The sequence below is a fragment of the Macrotis lagotis genome, chromosome X (assembly GCF_037893015.1).
Source record: "Macrotis lagotis isolate mMagLag1 chromosome X, bilby.v1.9.chrom.fasta, whole genome shotgun sequence".
NCBI lineage: Eukaryota > Metazoa > Chordata > Mammalia > Peramelemorphia > Peramelidae > Macrotis > Macrotis lagotis.
Window position 1 is genome coordinate 440,192,112 of NC_133666.1, and position 21,379 is coordinate 440,213,490.

At 35.6% G+C, this 21,379-nt stretch overlaps 1 protein-coding gene across 2 annotated transcripts in view; it reads left to right on the forward strand.

The window, feature by feature from the left end:
• Positions 1-21,379, forward strand: part of GAREM1 (GRB2 associated regulator of MAPK1 subtype 1) — a 212,964-nt gene that overhangs the window by 166,153 nt on the left and 25,432 nt on the right. For both annotated transcript variants that reach the window (XM_074203178.1, XM_074203179.1), the window contains exon 3: positions 983-1,113. In XM_074203178.1, the coding sequence (XP_074059279.1) occupies positions 983-1,113 (131 nt within the window). The remainder of the gene's footprint in view (positions 1-982; positions 1,114-21,379) is intronic.

Sequence of the window (21,379 nt, forward strand, 5' to 3'; positions counted from 1 at the left end):
AAGAGAAGGAACCCCAAATATAATTTGAACCTACTCACATCACAGCTTAGAATGAGAATAAAGACCCATTTTCAAGGGACCTGCATTTCTAGGAATTATTACACATTGGGTCAAATCATATCTTCAATATATATCTTAAAGAATAATGCATCACCTTCATTGTAACAAAGAATTGTAGCCATCAGCATTCTTGTCTAACTAGGCCGATGTTCTAATTGAATCATACCATAGTCTCCAAGTACTGTTACCCTAACACAAATTACCCCTGAAGTAATTTCTCTACTGAAATATATTTGTTTCTCATACAGTGTGAAATCTGCCTCATTAGAACTCTTAACTTCATTCTTTGATTATGAAAGTATTAGAATACAGCCAGAATTCAGAAAATAACATTTGAGAAAAACTAAGTCTTTATTTGTTCCCATGCTCTCAATCAGAAGCCTCAAAGATGGAATTTTTTTTAATATCTAAAGTGTTGAAGTGCTGAAACTGTGTAGATATATATTAAGTTGTATTTTATCTGTTGAAGGTATCATTTAAATAAAAAAATTCAAGTCCTTGGGGAAGGGGCTAAGGATTTATATTTATATGTTAATAGAGTTACTTATGTATAGGAAACATTTTGATTTACTATAAAAGGTAGACCAGATCTATAAGCTTTAGATTAATTTCACTGTCTTGAAAAAATTATAGTTAAATTATTTCAAAATAGAAATTTCTAGTAGGCATCTATTCAACTTAACTCTAGAGTCCTTGTTTTCACTATAACAGAATAGTATGAGTCCAAAATGTATAAGGATACTTTTTTTGTTTTCTTTCATTTCCTTACTGGTTAGAACTTTTCCCTTGAAGTGACTTTTGTAATAATCAGAAGACTTCCCCAAAGGATAATGGGGATCAGAGATGTGTGCAGTTGCCACAGTGACAGCTGTCCAGTGTAAACATCTCACTCACAGCACTTCTGTTTATCATCTGTTTTCAGGGCAGTTTAAGCTGTTGGAACAAGACCGGGATATTAAGGAACCAGTGCAGTATTTTAACAGTGTGGAGGAGGTGGCGAAAGCATTTCCTGAACGAGTTTACGTCATGGAGGAAATAACATTCAACGTGAAGGTAGTCCTTGACGAACAAATATTTATCCCCACTCGAATGTATTAACTTTTAAGTCTTTACATACATAATAAATCCGCTGTCCCTCATAGGAGGGCTCATAGAGAGCTCTTATGTAGTCTGACTTTACTTATGACTTGGGGGGGGGGGGGGATGTCAGTGGGAGCATAGCAGACTGAGACCAGAGATTGAAATGTCAAAAGCTCATATGTAGTGAAACTACTTGCTATCCCCATCAGACTCACAAATTTGATTACAACGAAATGTTGCTAGAATTGTAAATAAAATTAAAAGATAACCTCCTCATATGTCCCTAAAATTCCTTGAATGTTCCCTGGTACACAAGAGTGATTCACAATCTGTGGAATAAGGCTAGTTGGTATAATTGGATTATTATAATGCTCTTGATAGTTGTGTGTATGTCAGTGTGTGTGTGTGTGTGTGTGTGCATGTGTGTGCCAAATCTGGTCTATAGTATGTGTGATTGTAGTTTAATGTAGTTCCAATGAAATCTGGGTAAAACAAAATTCTCAACTAATGGTTTATTTTCTGTGTATCTTCCACCATACCTTTTTAGGAGAGAAGAAAAAAGAAGGATGATAAGAAATCTGCTATTAGGAATTTATTTTATATAACAAAAGTAAAAAACTATCAGGTTATTCCTTGAGTTCAGTATCCATTCAACCCAATCCTTTATCCCTTGCTCTACATCACATTCAACAATAATCATGATGGGATAGCTAGGTGGTACAGTGATAGAGCACCGATCCTGGAGTCAGAAGGACCTGAGTTCAAATCAGCTCACAGACCCTTAATAATTACCTAGCTGTGTGACCTTGGGGAAGTCACTTACCCCTCCCTCCATCATTGCCTTGCAAAAACCAGAAAAAAATAAAAGAAATCAAGATAGTTCACACTGGGACAGTATTTTTAAATTTATAATAGTTTTTCCTCAGAACAACTTGGTGATATCTTGTAGGGCAAGCAATATTAACTCCACTTTAGAAAGGAGAAAAATGAAGCTGAGTGTTCAAGTAACTTGCCCAGGGACACACAACTTTTTATAGGACTTGAACCCAGGTCTTCTACCCTTAAGTTCAATGTTTTCTTGAGTATCTGAAGCTCATTTTTATTCAGATCCCTAGTCATCAAAAAAAAGTTTAAATTTGGTTTATCATGTATTTACTAAGGCAAGAACTCATGTTAATATATCTTGAAAATTTTCAACTGCAAGAGTTAAAACATAAAGAATTTTCTGAGATAAGCAGGAAATTATTAAACAGAACCACCCCATTCCCTGAACATTCCAGGTAATTGAGGTTTTACTATATTTTTATAGTTAGGTGGCAGTTTTCCAGCTGTTGGAAGTCTGCACTGAGTGTAAAACAGACTTACCATTTATGTGGAGTGATGTCTGAGCTCAAGTGTGCCCCAGCATTCAAACCAGTGAGTCACTCCCACCTACACCTCTTAGAAAAAGAAGGGGAAAGAATGTCCCAAGACAACCTCTTAATTGGAGTTGTTGATCTGTTCCTTTTAATTGACTTTTTTAACTTCCTGTTCTGAAAAACAGATGCTCTGTTCCACCCTTTAAGTTGCCATGCTTATATGAATATTTTTATTTATATTGTATATATTTTCACTTAATATTCACATATTGTAAATAATTTTCATTTATTTGCAGAACCTTTAGAAAATAAATTAAGAGTTGGGTTTTTTTTTATTTTTGAGGGATTTTTGATTTGGTTATTTCAGTGACAGTGGAATTACACTCTTCAGTATGTCTTCATTTATAATGTTTTATGAGAGTGTATGTGTTTGTTTCCTTTATAACTGCAAATTTTTTCACCTATGACTGGAGTTGTTGGAATGTTAATAAACTCTATTACAGGTTAGACACTATGACACATTTATAGCTTAGTAATACTAGAGGTAGCCAGGCAATAGAGTAGATAAAGTATTCTGTACTTGGAGTCAGGAAGATGAGTTCATATTGGGACAGCTAGGTGGCGCAGGTGGATAAAGCACTGGCCCTGGAGTCAGGAGTACCTGGGTTCAAATCCGGTCTCAGACACTTAATAATTACCTAGCTATGTGACCTTGGGCAAGCCACTTAACCCCATTTGCCTTGCAAAAAAAAAAAAAAAAAAAAAAAAAAAAAAGATGAGTTCAGATCCTGCCTCAGCTACTCATTAACTGAATGATCCAGTGCAAGATATTGCATTGTTCAGTTGTTTCAGGCATGTCTTGGTGATTCCAGTTGGAATTTTCTTAGCAAAGATACTGGAGTCATTTGCCATTTCCCTCGTCAGCTCATTTTATGAGGAAACTGAGGTAAGACCTGTATGGTATATGAATACTATAGAGTACAATTGTTCTATAAGAAACTACGAGGAACTGATGCTGAGCGAAGGGAGCAGAACCAAGAGGACACTATATACAAAAATAATGTTGTAAATTGATCAACCTTGATGGAAGCAGCTCCCCTCAGCAATTCAGAGAACTAGTAAGATTGGCTATAGATAAGGCTATTTTCATCCAGAGAAAGAAAAACAAAACATAACAAAACAAACAAAAAAACCTATAGAATCTGAATGAACTACATTCACTTTTTAAAAATTTCTCTTATGTATTTCTTTCCTATCTTATTATTTTCTTTCTTTCCCCTTAATTCTCATACAGAAAATGACTAATCTGTAAAAATGTTAAACACAAATGTATATGTACAATATTCACTAAACTGCTGCTAAGGGGATGGAGGTAGGAAGGAAGAATGGAAGGAAATTATGTAACTTAAAATATGCATATGCATGTGGATGAATGTTGAAAAACTTTCATAACATGTAATTGGAAAAATAAAATATCAGTTGAAAAAAAGATTAAGTGACTCACCCAGGGTCACATAGCTGGTAAGTGTCTGAGGTCAGATTTAAACTCAGGATGATTCTTCCTTACTGCAGGCTTAGTATTTTTATCTACTGGATCAACCATTTGAAACTTAGTTCCTCTATTTTAAAGTGGAGATGGCTTAAAACTTCCTTTCAGAATGTTATATTACTTAAATGTCATAGATAAAAGTAAAAATATGTTCTTTAAGAAAACATTTAGCTTAATCAATTTTATATATTATATATACATACATACACATTTATTTTTTTTCCTCGTTAATACAAAACATTTCCTCAGGAACTGCTAATACTTAACAACCATTCAGTTGTCACATCCTGATTTGACTCATTCTTTAAAAACTGACGTTTTCTTTGTTTTCTCACAAATCAGTAAAGTCCTATTTTGATGCCATATCTCATTAGGAGTATTCCTGGTCCTTCTAGCCCAGCCCTAGCCACTTAGTAGATGCTTTATAAATGCTAGCTTATTGATTGATTAAAAGATCCTACCAAGCTTCAAATGGGAGCACAGTAACAATATAAATGTTAATAGTCCAAATGTAACTTGCTTTGCACACATATATGCTTCCATATTGTCTCTCTCTCTGTAAGAGTAAGCTTCTTGAGGACAAGAACTGCCTTTTGTCTCTTTTTGTATCCTCAGTATTATCACAGGACCTGACACAATAAGTATTTACTGATTAATTAAAAAATATTAATAGTCCAAAGAAATTTCAGATGATCTTGAAATCACCCCGTTCTGTTCTTAAAGATCTGCTTTACAAAGTTCCCAAACCATGACACTTTGCAACTCAATACAAGAAAGGTATTAGAGAACAAGAAACAATATCTCTTAGCTGTGCTTGATTCCTAGACTAGTTAGTTAAATTCAAAGAGCTTCACTACCAGATTGGCCATTGGTTGGGGAAGTTTTGAGTACCCTCAACCCTTGAGAATCCTTTACTAAATTTAAAAAGATATTTGATATCTATCTTCTGTATAGCAGGAATATCTATCTTGATGAAATATCACCATTGTTTAAAATAAAGTTTTTCATGTTATTCACTTGTGTCTAGTTTTTCATGACCTCTTTTGAATTTTCTTGACAAAGCCTCTGGAGTGGTTTGTCTTTTACTTCCCCAGCTCATTTTCCAGATTAGGAAATGAGGCAAAGAGGGTCAAGTGATTAGCCCAGGGTCATGTAACTGTTAAGCATCAGGGGACAGATTTAAACTCAGGAAGATGAGTCTTATAGCATATATACAGTTTCTGCGTTTACACTGGAGATTTGTTTTGTACACATAGGACAAAAATTTAAAAGAGTACTTTGAAAGCATCTGTAGATTTGATTAAATATGTACAAGATAATTATGCACACTCATGAATGAATGCTCAGTGTCTATGATTGGTTAACAGTAGGACTAACATGTGTTAGATGTGCTAATAACTAAAGTGTTATTACATTTGTGAGGTATTTTTTATTATATCACTGAAATTTCACTGACTCTTATCATAAAATGACACCTTCCCTCCTTTCCATCTAATTCTCACTACCGATGAAAGCAGCTCCACTGCCAACATGGAATCTTGGAGATTGGTTTTTGGGAGAAATATATATATCAGAAGCAGGATTTTGTCTTCTGAATTCAAAGGTCAACTCTACCCTCTATATTGTACTGCCTCTCTAAATTAAAAAAAAAGTGTGATTCAGAAAATCACACTTCTTCTTTATCCCCATCTTTGTCAAAACTACTTTTTTAAAAAAATCTTTAAAATACCTGAAGCAAATAACTCTAGACACTTTATTTATGAAACCAGGATATTCTTTTGTTATAGAAAGTAAATATAAAGTATTCCAGGAGTAAATATTGATGACTGACTTTATTAGCACTATAAATACATCTCCTCCTCCCTGCCCATCTTCCCACTTATAAACCCTTGCCTAGGGAGTTCTTGCTTTGTTTCAGGTCTTTTTTTAGACTGTATGTTTGCTAATAACTGATGACAATAATAATAATAATAATAATAATAATAATAGATTGCATCTTTACAAAACTTTAAGATTTTCAAAATGCTTTACAAAAATCCCATTTTCTCTTCAAAACAATCCTGAAAGGCAGATACTCTAGTTGTCCTCATTTTGCAAATGAAGAAATTCAGTCAGACAGAGGTGAAGTAGTCTAATGGCATATTTAAACTAAGGTGTTCACAAACTAGCTTGCTAATAGAAAGAAGTAAACCAAGACCATTTTTTATTTCACCAAGCATAAAATTTTTTGTGAATGTACAGACATTATGCTAATTGAGATAAAAATATATTTGTGGTATTTAAAGTGGGGAGGACATGCATCTTTGTATGTGTGTGTTATTACCATTGAAAAAAATGAGGAAATTGGCTAATACTCATTGGCAAGTAAAACATATAACTTGTGGGTGACATGATCACTTAAAGCAATACATAAATGAAACCAAATGAGGTAAATGAGATTTGAAAGAGGCTATTAGAATTAATGCCTAACTATTATGATAGCTTAACTGAAACACAGTTCTATGCCTAGAATATATTCTCCCTCCTCACCTCTTCTCCAGTTTTCCCAGACTTTTTTAAGACTCAACTCCTACCTTCTCTCATAGTTCCTCTACATTGACCCTAGACTTATCTTCCCTCTGAGCTCACTTTTAGCATTTTATATGTGTGTGTATGTACATGTATATATACATATATATTGTATGATATAATGTAATATATTCATACATAAACACACATACCTTAGATATGTAGTTATTTGTATGTTGTCTCTCCTATTAAAATGTAAATTGCTCAATGTAAAGAGTAACAGAATGCCTTCTGTGGGGGGTGGGGGGAGGGAAACAAGAATGGGGGAAAATTGGGTGGCTAGGTGCATAGTGGATAGAGCACCAGCCCTGGAGTCAGGAGGACCTGAGTTCAAATCCGAGCTCAGACACTTAATAATTACCCAGCTGTGTGGCCTTGGGCAAGCCACTTAACCCCATTGCCTTGCAAAAGCCTTAAAAAAAAGAATGGAGGGGGGAAAATCGTAAAACTCAAGATAAATAAAATCTAAAAAAAATTAAAAAATAAAATATAAGTTACTTATGGGATAGAAATGGTGATTTTTGTCATCTTATCTCTTTACTGGCACTTAATGTGTATCAATTGACTGATGAACAAATACTAGTTTTAATATATTACTTATGCTCCCCTCCCCTGCTGTGTAAATATACCAATATATTGTTGTTATTCTCATGGGATCAACTTCTTTGACCCACTTATTTTTCAAAGGAGGAAACTTAGGCCCCTTAGAGCTCAACAAGAGGCAATTGATATAATATAAGCAGCTGGGAATACCTGAATTCAAATCCTGCTTTAGATACTTACCATTTGTGTGATCTGGGCAAACCACTTAACATCTGTTTTGTCATCTGTAAAAATGGGAATAATAATAATAATAATAATAATACCACAAGTTCACAGGGTTGTTCTGAGGTTCAAATAAGTTAATTATATATTACATATAAAAGCACTTCTCAAGAGCTTCATAAATGTTGGTTACTATCATTATTATTGTTAAATTGTAGAGCCCACAGAATTTTAATCCTCAAGAACTCTTAGCATCATAGATCTGAAGTTGGAAGGGACCTTTGAGGCCATCTTGGCAACTTAGAGGCCCTCAATTTACAGAAAAGGAAACTTAGAACTAAAGAATCTAAGTACTACAGTCAAGGGTGATCTAATTCAATTTAGCAGATGTAATTGACTGCTTACTCCATGCCAGGTAAGGCTCTGTGCCAGATGCTGATGATACATAGATGAAGTTGACAGACCCTTCTTTTAATTGCTTCTAGTTGTTTTTGAAACTTGTGATTTTATCAGTGCAGAGAACTCTTAGTAACTTACTCCTTCTACAAATGCAGATGAGTCAGTCAGTCCACATTGGTTTATTAATTGCTTGCTAAATGCTGGGGGAGGTTAAAGAGAGACCAGAACACAGACCCTACCCTCAAGGAGCTCAGATTTTAATTGAGGAGATAGCATGCAAACAACCATGCACATATGGTCTATATACAGAAGTTATGGAAGAGCATTCACAGAAGGCAGGCACTGGAAGCAAAAAAGCTATTAAGTACCAATTTGTGCCACTCACTTTGCTGAGCATTTCATGAGTATCATCTCATTTGACCTTACTACAACCCAGGGAGATAAGTGCTGTTAGCCCCATTTCACAAATGAAGAAACTGAGGCAGGCAGAGGCTAAGTGACTTGTCCATGATCACATGGCTAATGCATCTCAGATGCAAGATTGAACTCAGGTCTTCCCTACTCCAAGATCTGCTTTCCAACCATTGTGCTTCTTATCAGCTTGGAAGAAAGAGGACAGGGAATGACTTCTTTCAGAAGGTTAGAATTGAACTGAATCTTGACAAAACTTTTGAAAACTGCCAGTAGGCAGAAGTCAAGACTGAGAGCATTCTCATCATGGAGGTAAAGCATGGAATTGGGAGATAGAACAAAGGATGCCAGGAAGGAAGGTGTTAACAACAACCCTTCTACAACATGTAGTCTTACAGAGTTGCCTGGTGTACTAAAAGATTAAGAGACTTACCTAGGTTAAGAGACAGCCAACATGTGTGTAAGTGCTGGCACGGGAATCTAAATCTTCTAGATTCTGAGTCTGGCTCTCTCCCTACTAGATCACAGGAGCTCTCACTACTCTATACTGAAAGCTTTTATTTTTCTCTTTCCTTAAAAAAAAAAATCCCATCTTTACCAGTTTTGTTACCTTTGGTGACTGTATCTACAGTTTTTTTGTTTGTTTGGTTGGTTGGTTTTTAGGTTTTTGCAAGGCAAATGGGGTTAAGTGACTTGCCTAAGACCACACAGCTAGGTAATTATTAAATGTCTGAGGCCATATTTGAACTCAGGTACTCCTGACTCCAGGGCCTGTGCTCTATCCACTGCACCACCTAGCTGCCCCTGTATCACCAGTTTTGATTTTTATTACGTAATTCTGTTTTGTTGGTTTAGAGGGTTTTATTTTGGGTTGGTGGGGATAGATAAGGACTGATATTAGCTTCCTTGATCTCAGTTTCTTCCACACCCTCATGAACTTTACTCTGAAAGGCAAAAGGTATCTGCCTGAGTCAGCTGCTCCAGCTGACAGTTTGGTCTTCTACCTCATTGAAATGTGTCCTGGCCTTGAGCTTTATGAGTCATAAGACTCTTAACCATGTTGTTCATTAAGGAGGCATTTAAAATTTTCTTTTTTCCAATTACATGCAAAGGTAGTCTTCACCATTCAGTCATTTAGAAGTTTATGAGTTCCACATTGTTACTACCTTCCCCCCCCCCCCCCCATGGCTGTATGAGTACAATTGTGTTTAACACATTTCCACATCAGTCATATTGTGAAAGAGGAATTAGAACTGAAGGGGGAAAACCATAAGAAAAAAAAGAAAAAACATGAAAGAAATTTTTAAAACATGAACATAGTGTGCTTTGCTCTGCATTCAGACCCTATGATGTTTTTTGTTTTGTTTTGTTTTTTCTGGATGTGGATGTCAGGTCTCTCAGGGTTGTCTTTAATCATTGATTAGCTGAGGAACTGCATCCATCATAGTTGATCCATCTCACAATGTTGTCTTTAATGTGTACAGTGTTCATCTGGTGCTACTCACTTCATCATCAGTTCTTGCAAATTAAAGAGGCATTTAAAAATATTTCATTTTAAAATCTAAAATGTTAAAAATTCCATTATTTTTAAAGTCCAGCCCCAAATGAATGCCAAGTATCTCTCAAAAATGAGAAATCCAAGAACTTCAGCTAAAACTATATAGAGCAGACAAATCACTGTATAGAAAGCGACTTTTTTTAAAATCACTCTACAATTGTTATTTTTATAAAATGTCACCTTCTGTAAGGTAGCTCTGATTATTGCAAGAATCATTTTTGCTCTCTGTTACTAAATGAAGCAAGGTGATTGGGAGAAGAAACAAAGTTCTAGTACCTTCAGCTGGAAGAGACCTTGGAAATAATCTAGAAGCCCACTCCTACCCCTAGAACTGTCTGCCTAGAAATTTCATATCCTTTGCATTGTAGTACACACACATACTTCCAACTCTTTGTGATCCCATTTGGGGTGTTTTTGACAGAAATACTGCAGTACTTTACCATGTCCTTTTCTACCTCATTTTGCAACTGAGGAAACTGAGGCAAACAGCTAGGAAGTGTCAAATTTGAAGTCAGGAAGATGAATGTCTTCACAGCTACAGGGTAAACAGTCTAGTTGTCCAAATATCATTTTTTTAATCAAAGCTAAAAAACTGCCTGAATATTTTACCAGTATCTTTGCAAATTGAAGGAGGGAAGAGTGGAAATTATCTGTTGGTAGCAATGGAGCCTGTTGTTCTCCATTTCTGTTCTACTAGAGATCTATCACCCGCTGTACTTGATGACAGAGAAAGTATGATTCAGAGAAAAAATTACTAAATATCGGGTTCAAATTCCAGCTTTTCTAGCATGATAAAGCAATAGATTTGGAGTGAGAGCTATTGGGTTTCCATCTCACCTGCGAGGCTTCAACTTGGAGTGACTTTGGGCAATTCACTTAATTTCCCTGAATCTCTTTCCACTTTTCCAATTCTGTCCAAGCCTGAGGTCTTCCTTAAGATCAGCCTTGTAATATTGTATGAAAGAGATGTGATTCCTGGTTGACTGAGAACTTGCTACACCTTTGATGCTACATACTTGCATGGAGGGAAACATTTTGGCAAGGAATTGAGGAGAGACAATGTAAGAGACCAGTGCTAGCTAGGCTCCTGATGAAAGTACAGATTCCCACATCCAATCTCTATCCATAGCACTTGTGAGCTAACTTTCTCTGTATTAGATGGATACACATTTTACAAATGTATAATGGGGAGGTTGGATAAGATGGCCTATGAAATTTCTTCCAATTCTAACTCACTATTCTTTCCTCAGTGACCATGAGTGAATCATTTTTCCTTTCTGAGACTTGGTTTCTTCATCTGTATATTGAGGGGACTGAGCTGGATGATTTTCCAGATCCCTTCCAGTCTTAATTCTGTGACCCACCCCCCGACCCTGGATCTAGGAAATTCTGGATGTTCTAAAGTTATTATGTTCTAAAATTCCATAAAGATATGATTACAAGCAGTACTATTTCCTATTTCTGATTATTTCCATCACCAACTTCCCTGAGGCAGAGCAGAGACTTAATAGTTCTTGGACCAGGGAACAGAAATCCTCTAAGGAAATGTGAACTTTGGCACCATGATTTACAGGGTATGTTTTAGGGTGGTAGGAAGTTATCCCTGTCCACTCAGATCTGGAATAACACTTTCCCCCCACGTGACTTGAAAACCAGAGTCAGTGACCTCTGGAGGTGCTACATGATAGAAGCCCCGGCTTACCCATGTGATGTCTGGGTCACTTATTTTGGTACCTAGCTTTTGGCAAGGCAATGAGTATACATCACCATAGCTACCAAAGCATGTGAGAAAATATTTCAGCATTACCTCCTTTTTGACAGGTGAAATTAAAAAAAGAGCTTAGACTCAGAAAACTTCAGGGACAGCTGAAAGTATAACCTTTTTGGGAAAAATGACTAAGGATAAAACAACTTAGTAGAAGTTATAAAAATCTTCAATTCTTAGTATGAGGCAACATGTGAGCTCTGAATTTTTTTTAATTTTGATAATTTTATTCATCTTTTATTTTTTCTAAATACTATTTTATTTTTACTCAGTTACATTTAAAGACAATTTTTAATATTCATTTTAAAAAATTGAACTCTGAATTTTCAAATTTATAGTATAGTTGTACCAAAAGAGTCCTTTATAAGATAAATGCTCTGATAGAGCACTGGCCTTGGAGTCAGGGGGACAGGAGTTCAAATCCAGTCTCAGATACATGATGGATACTTAGCTGTGTACCTTAGCCAAGTCACTTCACCCTGATTCCCTCACAGCCAGGGCCATCTCCAGTAGTCTTAATTCATATCTGGTCACTGGACCCAGATGATTCTGGAGGAGAAGATGAGACTGGTAACATAGCGCAGCACCCCTTCCCCCACTCAAATCCAATTCCTCTCCTTGTCATGGCATCACTTCCTTGATGTCATGATCTTTTTCAAGGAAGGACAAACATCATCATCACAGAGCAGGGTACTGAAGCATGAAAGTTAAATTATTTACTCAGTCTCACACAGCCAGTTAGGATTTGAACACAAATCTTGACTCCAAGTCCAGTATCCTATCTATTCTGCTTCTCTCTCTTCTAGTCTGTCATTGACCTAACATCAACTGGCTAGCTAGTCTGTAACTGAGCCAAGACTGAAAGTAAGATCTTATCATTCTATTTAGGTTTTTTTCCTGCTTTACCAATGCTTCTGTTATGGATTTGAACTATGTAGGTCATAGATTAAGAGTTCAAGAAACATTTTTAAAAAACCCTAAAATTATAAGTATCCATAATGATTGTAAAGACTGTATATTAGTTTTGATGTTCTGTCAATCCTCAACCTTAAGTCGGCTCCATCATCTTTCTTCTCTAGCCATTCTCCCAGGCTACTGAATGCCATTAGATGATGAAACAATACCATGACAACTGAGTCCTCAACAAATTCATTAGTCTAATTTCAGTTTATCCTTCATTGATACACAGAAAAACTCTTATTAGCTTGATTGATCTTGTCCCATTCCTTTGAGAAGCTATTTCCAAAATTTTTCTCCCTCAATACTTTCTTCATGCCCCCTCTTTCAGCAGTCAGTCAACAAAGGTGGTGCAGTGGTTAGAGCCCTAGGTCTATAGTTCAAATCCTGAATTCAAATCTAGCCACAGACACTTACCAGCTGTCATCCTGAGAAAGTCACCTAACCTTTTTTTGCCTCGGTTACTTCTAAAATGAGCACAAAAAGGAAATAGCAAACCACTTCAGTATTTTTACCAAGAAAACTCCAAATTAAGTCAGTCAGACAAGACTGAAACAACATGTGCCAGCTTTAGTGAGGCACTAGAGTACAAAGAAAAAATGAAGAACTATTGCCTTCAAGGAACTAATTTCTATCAGGAGAAATTGTATGAATGAATTGAATCAACAGGAAATATATATTTTTAAACCCTTAATGTACCATAGTGCTACTTAAACACAGTTTTGCCTCCTGGTCTTATACCATTGAGTTTATGTGAGAGGTTCACAGTAGACTCAAGAAGTATTCTTTTTTTTAATTTATTTTTATTAAAGATATTATTTGAGTTTTACAATTCCCCCCCCCTCGGGAAAGCAATCTGTCAGTCTTTACTTTGTTTCCATGTTGTACCTTGATCCAAATTGGGTGTGATGAGAGAGAAATCATATCCTTAAAGAAGAGACAAGAAGTCTAAGAGGTAACAAGATCAGACAATAAGATCTGTTTTTTTCTAAATTAAAGGGAATAGTCCTTGAACTTTGTTCAAACTCCACAGCTCTTTATCTGGATACAGATGGCACTCTCCTTTGCAGACAGCCCAAAATTGTTCCCAATTATTGCACTGATGGAATGAGCCAGTCCTTCAAGGTTGATCCTCACCCCCACGTTGCTGTTAGGGTGTACAGTGTTCTTCTGGTTCTGCTCATCTCACTCAGCATCAGTTCATGTAAATCCCTCCAGGCTTCCCTGAAATCCCATCCCTCCTGGTTTCTAATAGAACAATAGTGTTCCATGACATACATATACCACAGTTTGCTAAGCCATTCCCCAACTGAAGGACATTTACTTGATTTCCAATTCTTTGCCACCACAAACAGGGCTGCTATAAATATTTTTGTACAAGTAATGTTTTTACTCTTTTTCATCATCTCTTCAGGGTATAGACCCAGTAGTGGTATTGCTGGGTCAAAGGGTATGCACATTTTTGTTGCCCTTTGGGCATAGTTCCAAATAGCTCTCCAGAAGGGTTGGATGAGTTCACAGCTCCACCAACAGTGTAATAGTGTCCCAGATTTCCCACAACCCTTCCAACAATGATCATTATCCTTCCTGGTCATATTGGCCAATCTGAGAGGTGTGAGGTGGTACTTCAGAGAAGCTTTAATTTGCATTTCTCTAATAATTAATGATTTAGAGCATTTTTTCATATGGCTGTGGATTGCTTTGATCTCCTCATCTGTAAATTGCCTTTGCATATCCTTTGACCATTTGTCAATTGGGGAATGGCTTTTTGTTTTAAAAATATGACTCAGGGGGCTGCTAGGTTTATTTTTCCCTCATTTCTTTTTTATTTTTTTAATGCTATTTTATTTTATTTTCTCAATTATATGCAAAGGTAGTTTTCAACATTTACCATTTTTAAAGATTTTGAATTCCACAATTTTCTATTTTCCTCCCTTCCCTTCCCACTCCCCATGACAGTTAATAATCTATACAGGTTATACATAAACAATCATGTTTATCATATTTCCATATTATTCATGTTATGGAAATCTTTCTTTTTAATACAATTTTATTTTTCCCCAAATACATGTAAAAATAATTTTTAACTTTCAGTTTTAAGTTCCAAATTCTCCCAGACTTCCTCCCTCCCTGAGGCAGCGATAAGCAATCTAATATAGGTTAAACATGTGCAATCTTGTAAAACAGAGTATAATTTTCTAGGAACAGCAAGGAATCCAGCATCATCAGATCACAGAGTGTGTGGAGGGAAGTAAGATGTAAGTAAATCTGAAAAGGTAGGAAGAAGTCAAATTATGAAGAGCCTTAAAAGTCAAATACCAGCCTTTGACTCAAAAGCATGGACAAGAGAAAGAGAGAAGTCACTTTGACTGAATTGTAAAGTTCAGGAAGAGTAATTTCTAATGAGACTGTAAAAATGAGCTGAAGCTGAGGTATGTAAGGTTTTAAAAGATGTACAGACAAGAATATTTTATTCTAGAAGCAATTGAAAGTTCCTGAAGTTGACTAACTCAAATCTGTGCTTAAGGAAGGAGTGGTGAAAGACTTGAGGCAGAGAGACCAAGCAGGAAGTTGTTTCAATAACAAGTGATGAAACCTTTAATTAATGTGGTTGTGTTAGTATAACAGAAAAGGTTAGATAGAAGAGATGATAGGAGGTAGAAATGGCAATAGTTGGCAATTTATTGGATCACAATTCCTTACTTTCCATTCATTCCTTAACTATCGGTATGTCACACACAATATTTATATGTTTGTGTGTGTGTGTGTGTGTGTGTGTGTGTGTGTGTGTGTAGTGAGAGAGATATCTGTATTGTATATCTATATAGAGAGAATCAGGGCTTGGCAACTAGAATTGTTTGTGGATATGCACATTTCATGTCTTCAACTATCCTACTCTTCAGTAGGAGGAGTGAAAATCATCCAAGAAATAAAAATAATGTTTACCAGTTCAAAGTTCTCAACTTGGAGTTAGGGAGACTCAAGTTATTGGTCTGGGCAAGTCACTTAACCTCTCAACGCCAATTTTCTCTTCTGTCAAAGAGGGATTACCTATTTTACAGGGTTGTTTAAGGATTGAATGAAATAATATTTCTAAAGTGCTTTTCAAACCTGAAAGCATTGTATAAATGCTAGTCGTCATTATTATTATCGTTAGTATAAGCAAGAATGGTCCATTAGGTTAATGCATTGCAAAATAAAGACCTTCAAACAATCACTTTTTAGAAAACAATTATTTAGGAGCATTTTGGTGTAGTGGCCTTGGAGAAAACCTAGGTTCAAGACACACCTTTAACACATTCTGAGTGTGTGACCCTGGACAAGTTATTTTCAACTTCTCAGTTTCCCCAGGCAATCCTAAAGAGGCTTTTTTGGCAAGGCTAAGTTGCAGAATAGCATGAAGCTTCTCGCACTGTATCAGAGCATGATGAAGTTTGCAGTGTCAGACTTTCCAAACAAGCAAATAAATAAATAAATTTGGTGAACAGCTGCTTTTCATAGTAGAACTAGATTAACAGAGTTGTGCACTTGAGATTTTTACTGGAAGCAGAGATTTAAAAAAAAGTTTTTGGAAGCACTCATTTGGAAGAGATGATTAAGCACCAAATACTTCATATTGCCCAGTGAGATTTTTAGTTGAGACCTAAAAGCATACTGAAATTAGTACAATTAACTAAGAAATTTAGAGAATTTTTCCCATCCTCCTGGCAACTGAGACAAAAGTCAGTTCTTGATCACAACTGTTCTTAACTCTAATTTTCAGCTACCTAAGGGACCTTGAAAATATGGTAGGGTGTGTATGTGTCACATTCACCTACAGGTGATTTGTTTTCTAGAGGGATTGTTTCCTTTGTATTTATAATCTAGGCATGGGAGGTGCTGAACAAAGGTTGTTGGTGGAATAAAATTAAAATCAGAGAGACATTGCCTCTCCCCCCCCCAAAAAATGTCTCTCATATTTGTAGCAAAGAGAATCCCAGGTTAAAAAAATTGTTTATCAAATAAATGTTCAAAAGTCACTATATTGATATTATGATAGAAGACTAAGTGAATGTCTATTTTTTGCTGTTGTCAAAAATTCCATTTGTTCTAGTTTGCTATTTTTGAGAAAAGGTGAATTTTTTTGCAAGGGGGGGGCGGTGTTTTCAGGACAATGGGATTGAATGACTTGCCCAAGGTCACACAGCTACATGTCTGAGGCAGATTTTGAATTCAGACTCCAGGGTTGGGGCTCTATTCACTGTGCCACCTGGCTGCCCTGGTGTAATTTTTTTTAATGTAAAAGTCAGCATAAGGACATTTTTCTCATGGATGGTTTCAGTGGTAGGGCTTCTGCACTGAAACTGGTTGTCTATGGTCAGTGCTTATTGTATCATGAAATTAGATCACAAAATATCTTCAATACTTTTTTTTTGATCCATTTCATTCTTTTTTATTAGGTCCCATGTACTGCCACAATAACACTTATTTTTTATCCTTTATATTCAGGAGAGAATCTTCTTTTCTTGTCTAATGTAGAGCAAGTATCTAATGATTCTAAAAGGGTGTTCAAAATTCTAAAATAAATTCTTTTTTAAAAAATGTTATGAGAGGTGTCCAGGTAACGCAGTGGATAGAGCATCAGCCCTGAAGTCAGGAGTACCTGAGTTCAAATCCGGCCTCAGACACTTAATAATTACCTAGCTGTGTGGCCTTGGGCAAGTCACTTAACCCCATTGCCTTGCCAAAAATAAAAAAATATAAAAAAAGTTGTGAATAAATCGATGTTTTGAAAAACTATCCATATAGTTAAACTCAGCAATACTAGCACATATAGTTTTAATCATAGAAATTTTTTAACCATATTTGAATTTTAATCATTTTAGATATAATTCTCTTCAAAGTAAATCTCACAGTTTCCTAAGCAGAACATGGTGGACCTAATTTAATATCTTCATGTTGATTTGTGATCATTATCACATGCTATCATCTAACAGTTGCATTTAGGACCTGTTGAGGTGTGAGGTTATGCAAATCTCATGACTATATATTGTTCTATTTTTGAATTCTAGAGCATTTTTGTCTCTTCAATTGTTGTAAGTTTTTACTGCTTTTAGTCTACCTAAAACAGTCCTTTCCCTTGTTTTGATTTATTCCTTCTAATCTGCTGTGGACTTGGAAACCAGATAACCAAGATTGTTACAATTATATTTTATAATATAGGTAAATATTAGACTCTGAGTGAGCCTGATACAGCTTTACTATTAGTAAAGTTCCAGAAGCCTTTCTTTTCTAATTACATTCTGAGTTCCTGATTGTGTTTTCTGTATTTGTATATTTGTGTGTGTTTGTGTGTTAGAGAGAGAAACATTTTACTTCCACATAGATAAAGTGTAAATAGGAAATTTGGCAACTGAAAAAAGGCACTTTAGAGGGTAGAATTTAGATAGTTTTACTGTAAGTGGCTTGCCCAAGGCCACACAGCTAGGTAATTATTAAGTGTTTGAGACCAGATTTGAACCCAGGTATTCCTGACTCCAGGGCTGGTGCTTCATCCACTGAGCCACCTAGTCACCCCTATGCTTGCCACTTCTAAGAATATTTTAAATAAGAGATGTAATTTATTCTCATAATTCATTAAGGAATTGGAAACACTTGGAAAATTTGCAAACTTAGTAAATTTAGTATTGTAAGATATAATTAAATATTTTCAACCATTAAGACTTTATAGATTCTTTACTGAGCTCCCAGTTATCAGTAGTTACTAGCCCAGACTAAACCGTCATCATACTTTTTCAGAACCTTGACCTGGTCATTATCTTTCTAGAAACAAAATAAAGAAAAGAGAAAAATGGTGATGGTTGTTAAAAATCAATTCTCACAGAAAAAATACATTTTTTGGAAATCGCTATTGATAAGAAATGTCATAATGTTCATAAAATAAGCATTCCTATTGATAATTGATCCTGAACACTTAATTCCCCCAGTCTGAATTCCTATGTCTTTTTTACTTAGGTTGGACCTTTGTAGAACTGATACTCAGATAGAATGGTTGCCAAAGCTTTCTATAAAACTATATATACATTTTTCTTTATTACATCAGTGTTTAAAAATGTTGCTTTACCATGGGGTATAAATTCTAGATGGGTATTATGGATAATAAAATTCTGATAGTTTCCTGGATTAGACCTATTAGGGTTGTTTAGATAACACAGTTTGAATGACTTCCTCTCAGGAAACATTGAAACTGTGGGGGGGGGGGGATGGTAACTAAGCACACACATATTTTAATGCTCAGGAGGAATGCATACTTTCTATTGACTGCAAAAAAGAAGCAAATCAGAAGTAAATCAATCATCTCTTCACAAATCTGGGTAGATTGTTGACCTCCAGTGCCAGAGGAAGAATATTTATTTATGGCATTATTTATCTGTCACAAGCATTGACCATAAAATTGGTGAGTGAGATAACCTTATAATTTATGCAATGGCTAATTGCTAATATGAATGATGGTATCAAATGGAGAAATAAAGAATCTCAGATTTATTCACATAGATCCTGTTTCTTTTCTGTATGAGGTAGCAACAGCTTTTTTATTTTAGAAATAAACATACATATGCATGCACACACACACAGAGAGACACATACAAATCCTGATGAACATACCAGATTAGCAATATTTTGAAAGGTATTTTTGATTTCTCTAATTTGTACATTTAGCTCCTTTATTTCTGGTTTCTTGCAATATAAAAAAAATAATTTATGAGCTCAGGAACCTTTCAGAAACTAGTGCCCATGTCTCAAAAACTACCACCTGTCTAAGGTGGGGCCTGTGTGTGTGTGTGTGTGTGTGTGAGAGAGAGAGAGAGAGAGAGAAAGAGAGAGAGAGATATCATGGGATGAAGATGGGAGGTATGAGTGTGGGTGGGTGTATATATGGGTGTGTAAAAGCAAATTGGACAAGGATATATGTTAATCACTTCTTAGGATCAATCTTTAAGATAGCAAAAAGTGCTTCAGATGGAAGAGAGGTAAATTCATAGACTGTTAGCTCCAAAGGGATCTCAGTCAGCCTCCTCATTTTACAAATGAGAAAATCAGGGAAGCTTTGAGATAGACAGACTTAACTGATAGTTCAGGCAGGATTTTATGTCACTGCCTTTTGGCAGAAGTTGGCTACATGACCTTGGGGAGTGGAATAGCAGAGTTACATGGGGTTCAGATTCCTGAATTCCTCCTGCTTTTGTCCTTTACCTGAATAACCAACTTTTTTTTAGATTTGCAATAAGGAGGAAGTAGCAGCAACACCTCAGGTCTTTAGTTCTCCTCTTCATCCAATGACCAAATATTGTAGCACATACACTTCCCCTATGACATAAGTGGCCTATACAGTTCTGTAAAGGAAGAAGCTTACACAGCCTATGAGATAATACATCCTCAATAAGTCCTGTATAACCCTGCTCAACCTAGGGAAGGCTAATATTTCAGAGTAATGGTTTAGTCCTACTTTTAAAACTAGAAAGGCTGAACACCAAAGAACATAATATTCCTAAATAATGAGGCAATGGTTAAAGTTAATGCTCATTTTGAAAAGGCAGAAGTAATGAAATATCTTCCCCAGCCCACATATCAAGCAAAATTACATTTGGAAATATGATGATTTCCTTCTTAATTGATACTAGATAGAAGGAGAAAGCTTTCAAAATAATTATATGATAGGCTAAAAGGTTAGGGGTAATTTTAGCAAGCTAATCTTTATAATGAGCTCTCTGCCTTAGAAGTCAAAAGATAGTCAAATCTTCAAAGCTGAGGTGCTTCCTTAAATATTGAAGTTCAGTTCCTTTAAATGTCAGTTTCTTTGCAGCTACAATAGGGATAACAAATTAGGCTCCAAGACTTTGTTCTTGCCATTGTTTGAAGAAGAGCTTTTTTTGTTATTTTAAAATTTTTGTCAGGATCTGATTCTCCACAATCCCATTTTTAGGGTTTTCTTGCCACAGATACTGGAATGTCATTTCCCTCTCTAGTTAGCTTATTTTACAAATAGGGAAACTATGTCATAAAAAGTTAAATGACTTGCCCAGGGTCAAGGAGTTGGTAAATGCCTAAGGTCAGATTTGAGCCCTGGAGGACTCATCTTCCAGATTTCAGACCCAGTAGTCTATGCACTATGTTGCCACCTAGCTGCCCCTTTTGGGGATTTTAACATAGTAGAAAGAACAGCAACTGCTTTGGAGTCAGGACTTGGCTTCAGATTCTCCCTTTGCCATTTACTTCTCAAGTGACCCTGGATAAACCACTTCATTCATCTGCAAATTAAGGGTTTGGACACTCAAGGCTTCTTCTAGTTTTTTTTTAAAATGTGATCCTCTTCTATCCTACAAGATACACTAGAGATCTCCTCTTAAAATTTTGATGTCCAACTGAAATCCTAGAGAAGATGCAATAGACAGAGGAACTAAAATAGCAGCAAAAAGTTAACTTTCAAAGATTGGGCTCCTGACCTTCCTTTACATAGGTCAAGTTTATTAATATGAGGAAAATAATTAAAGCAATAAAAAACTTTAACTCTCTTAATCATCTTTCTTAGAAAGTATCACAGCACAATGTTATCCATAACTAGATAAAGAACTGATGGACTCTAAAGGCAGAGTGAAGCATGCTGTTTTCACTTTATTTTTTATGGATTTTTTTCCTTTTGATCTTTTTCATCTTTTACAGCATGACTAATATAGATATGTTTTATATGATTGCATATATATCAAATTGTTTACTATTTTGGGGAAAGAAGAGAAAAAAATTAGAAATTCAATTTTTTAAAAAATAAATGTTAAAAATTGTCTTTACATGTAATTGGAAAAATAACATACCAGGGAAAGAAATAAGAAAGAGGAAGAAAGGAAGGAACAAAAAAGGGAGAGAAAAAAAAA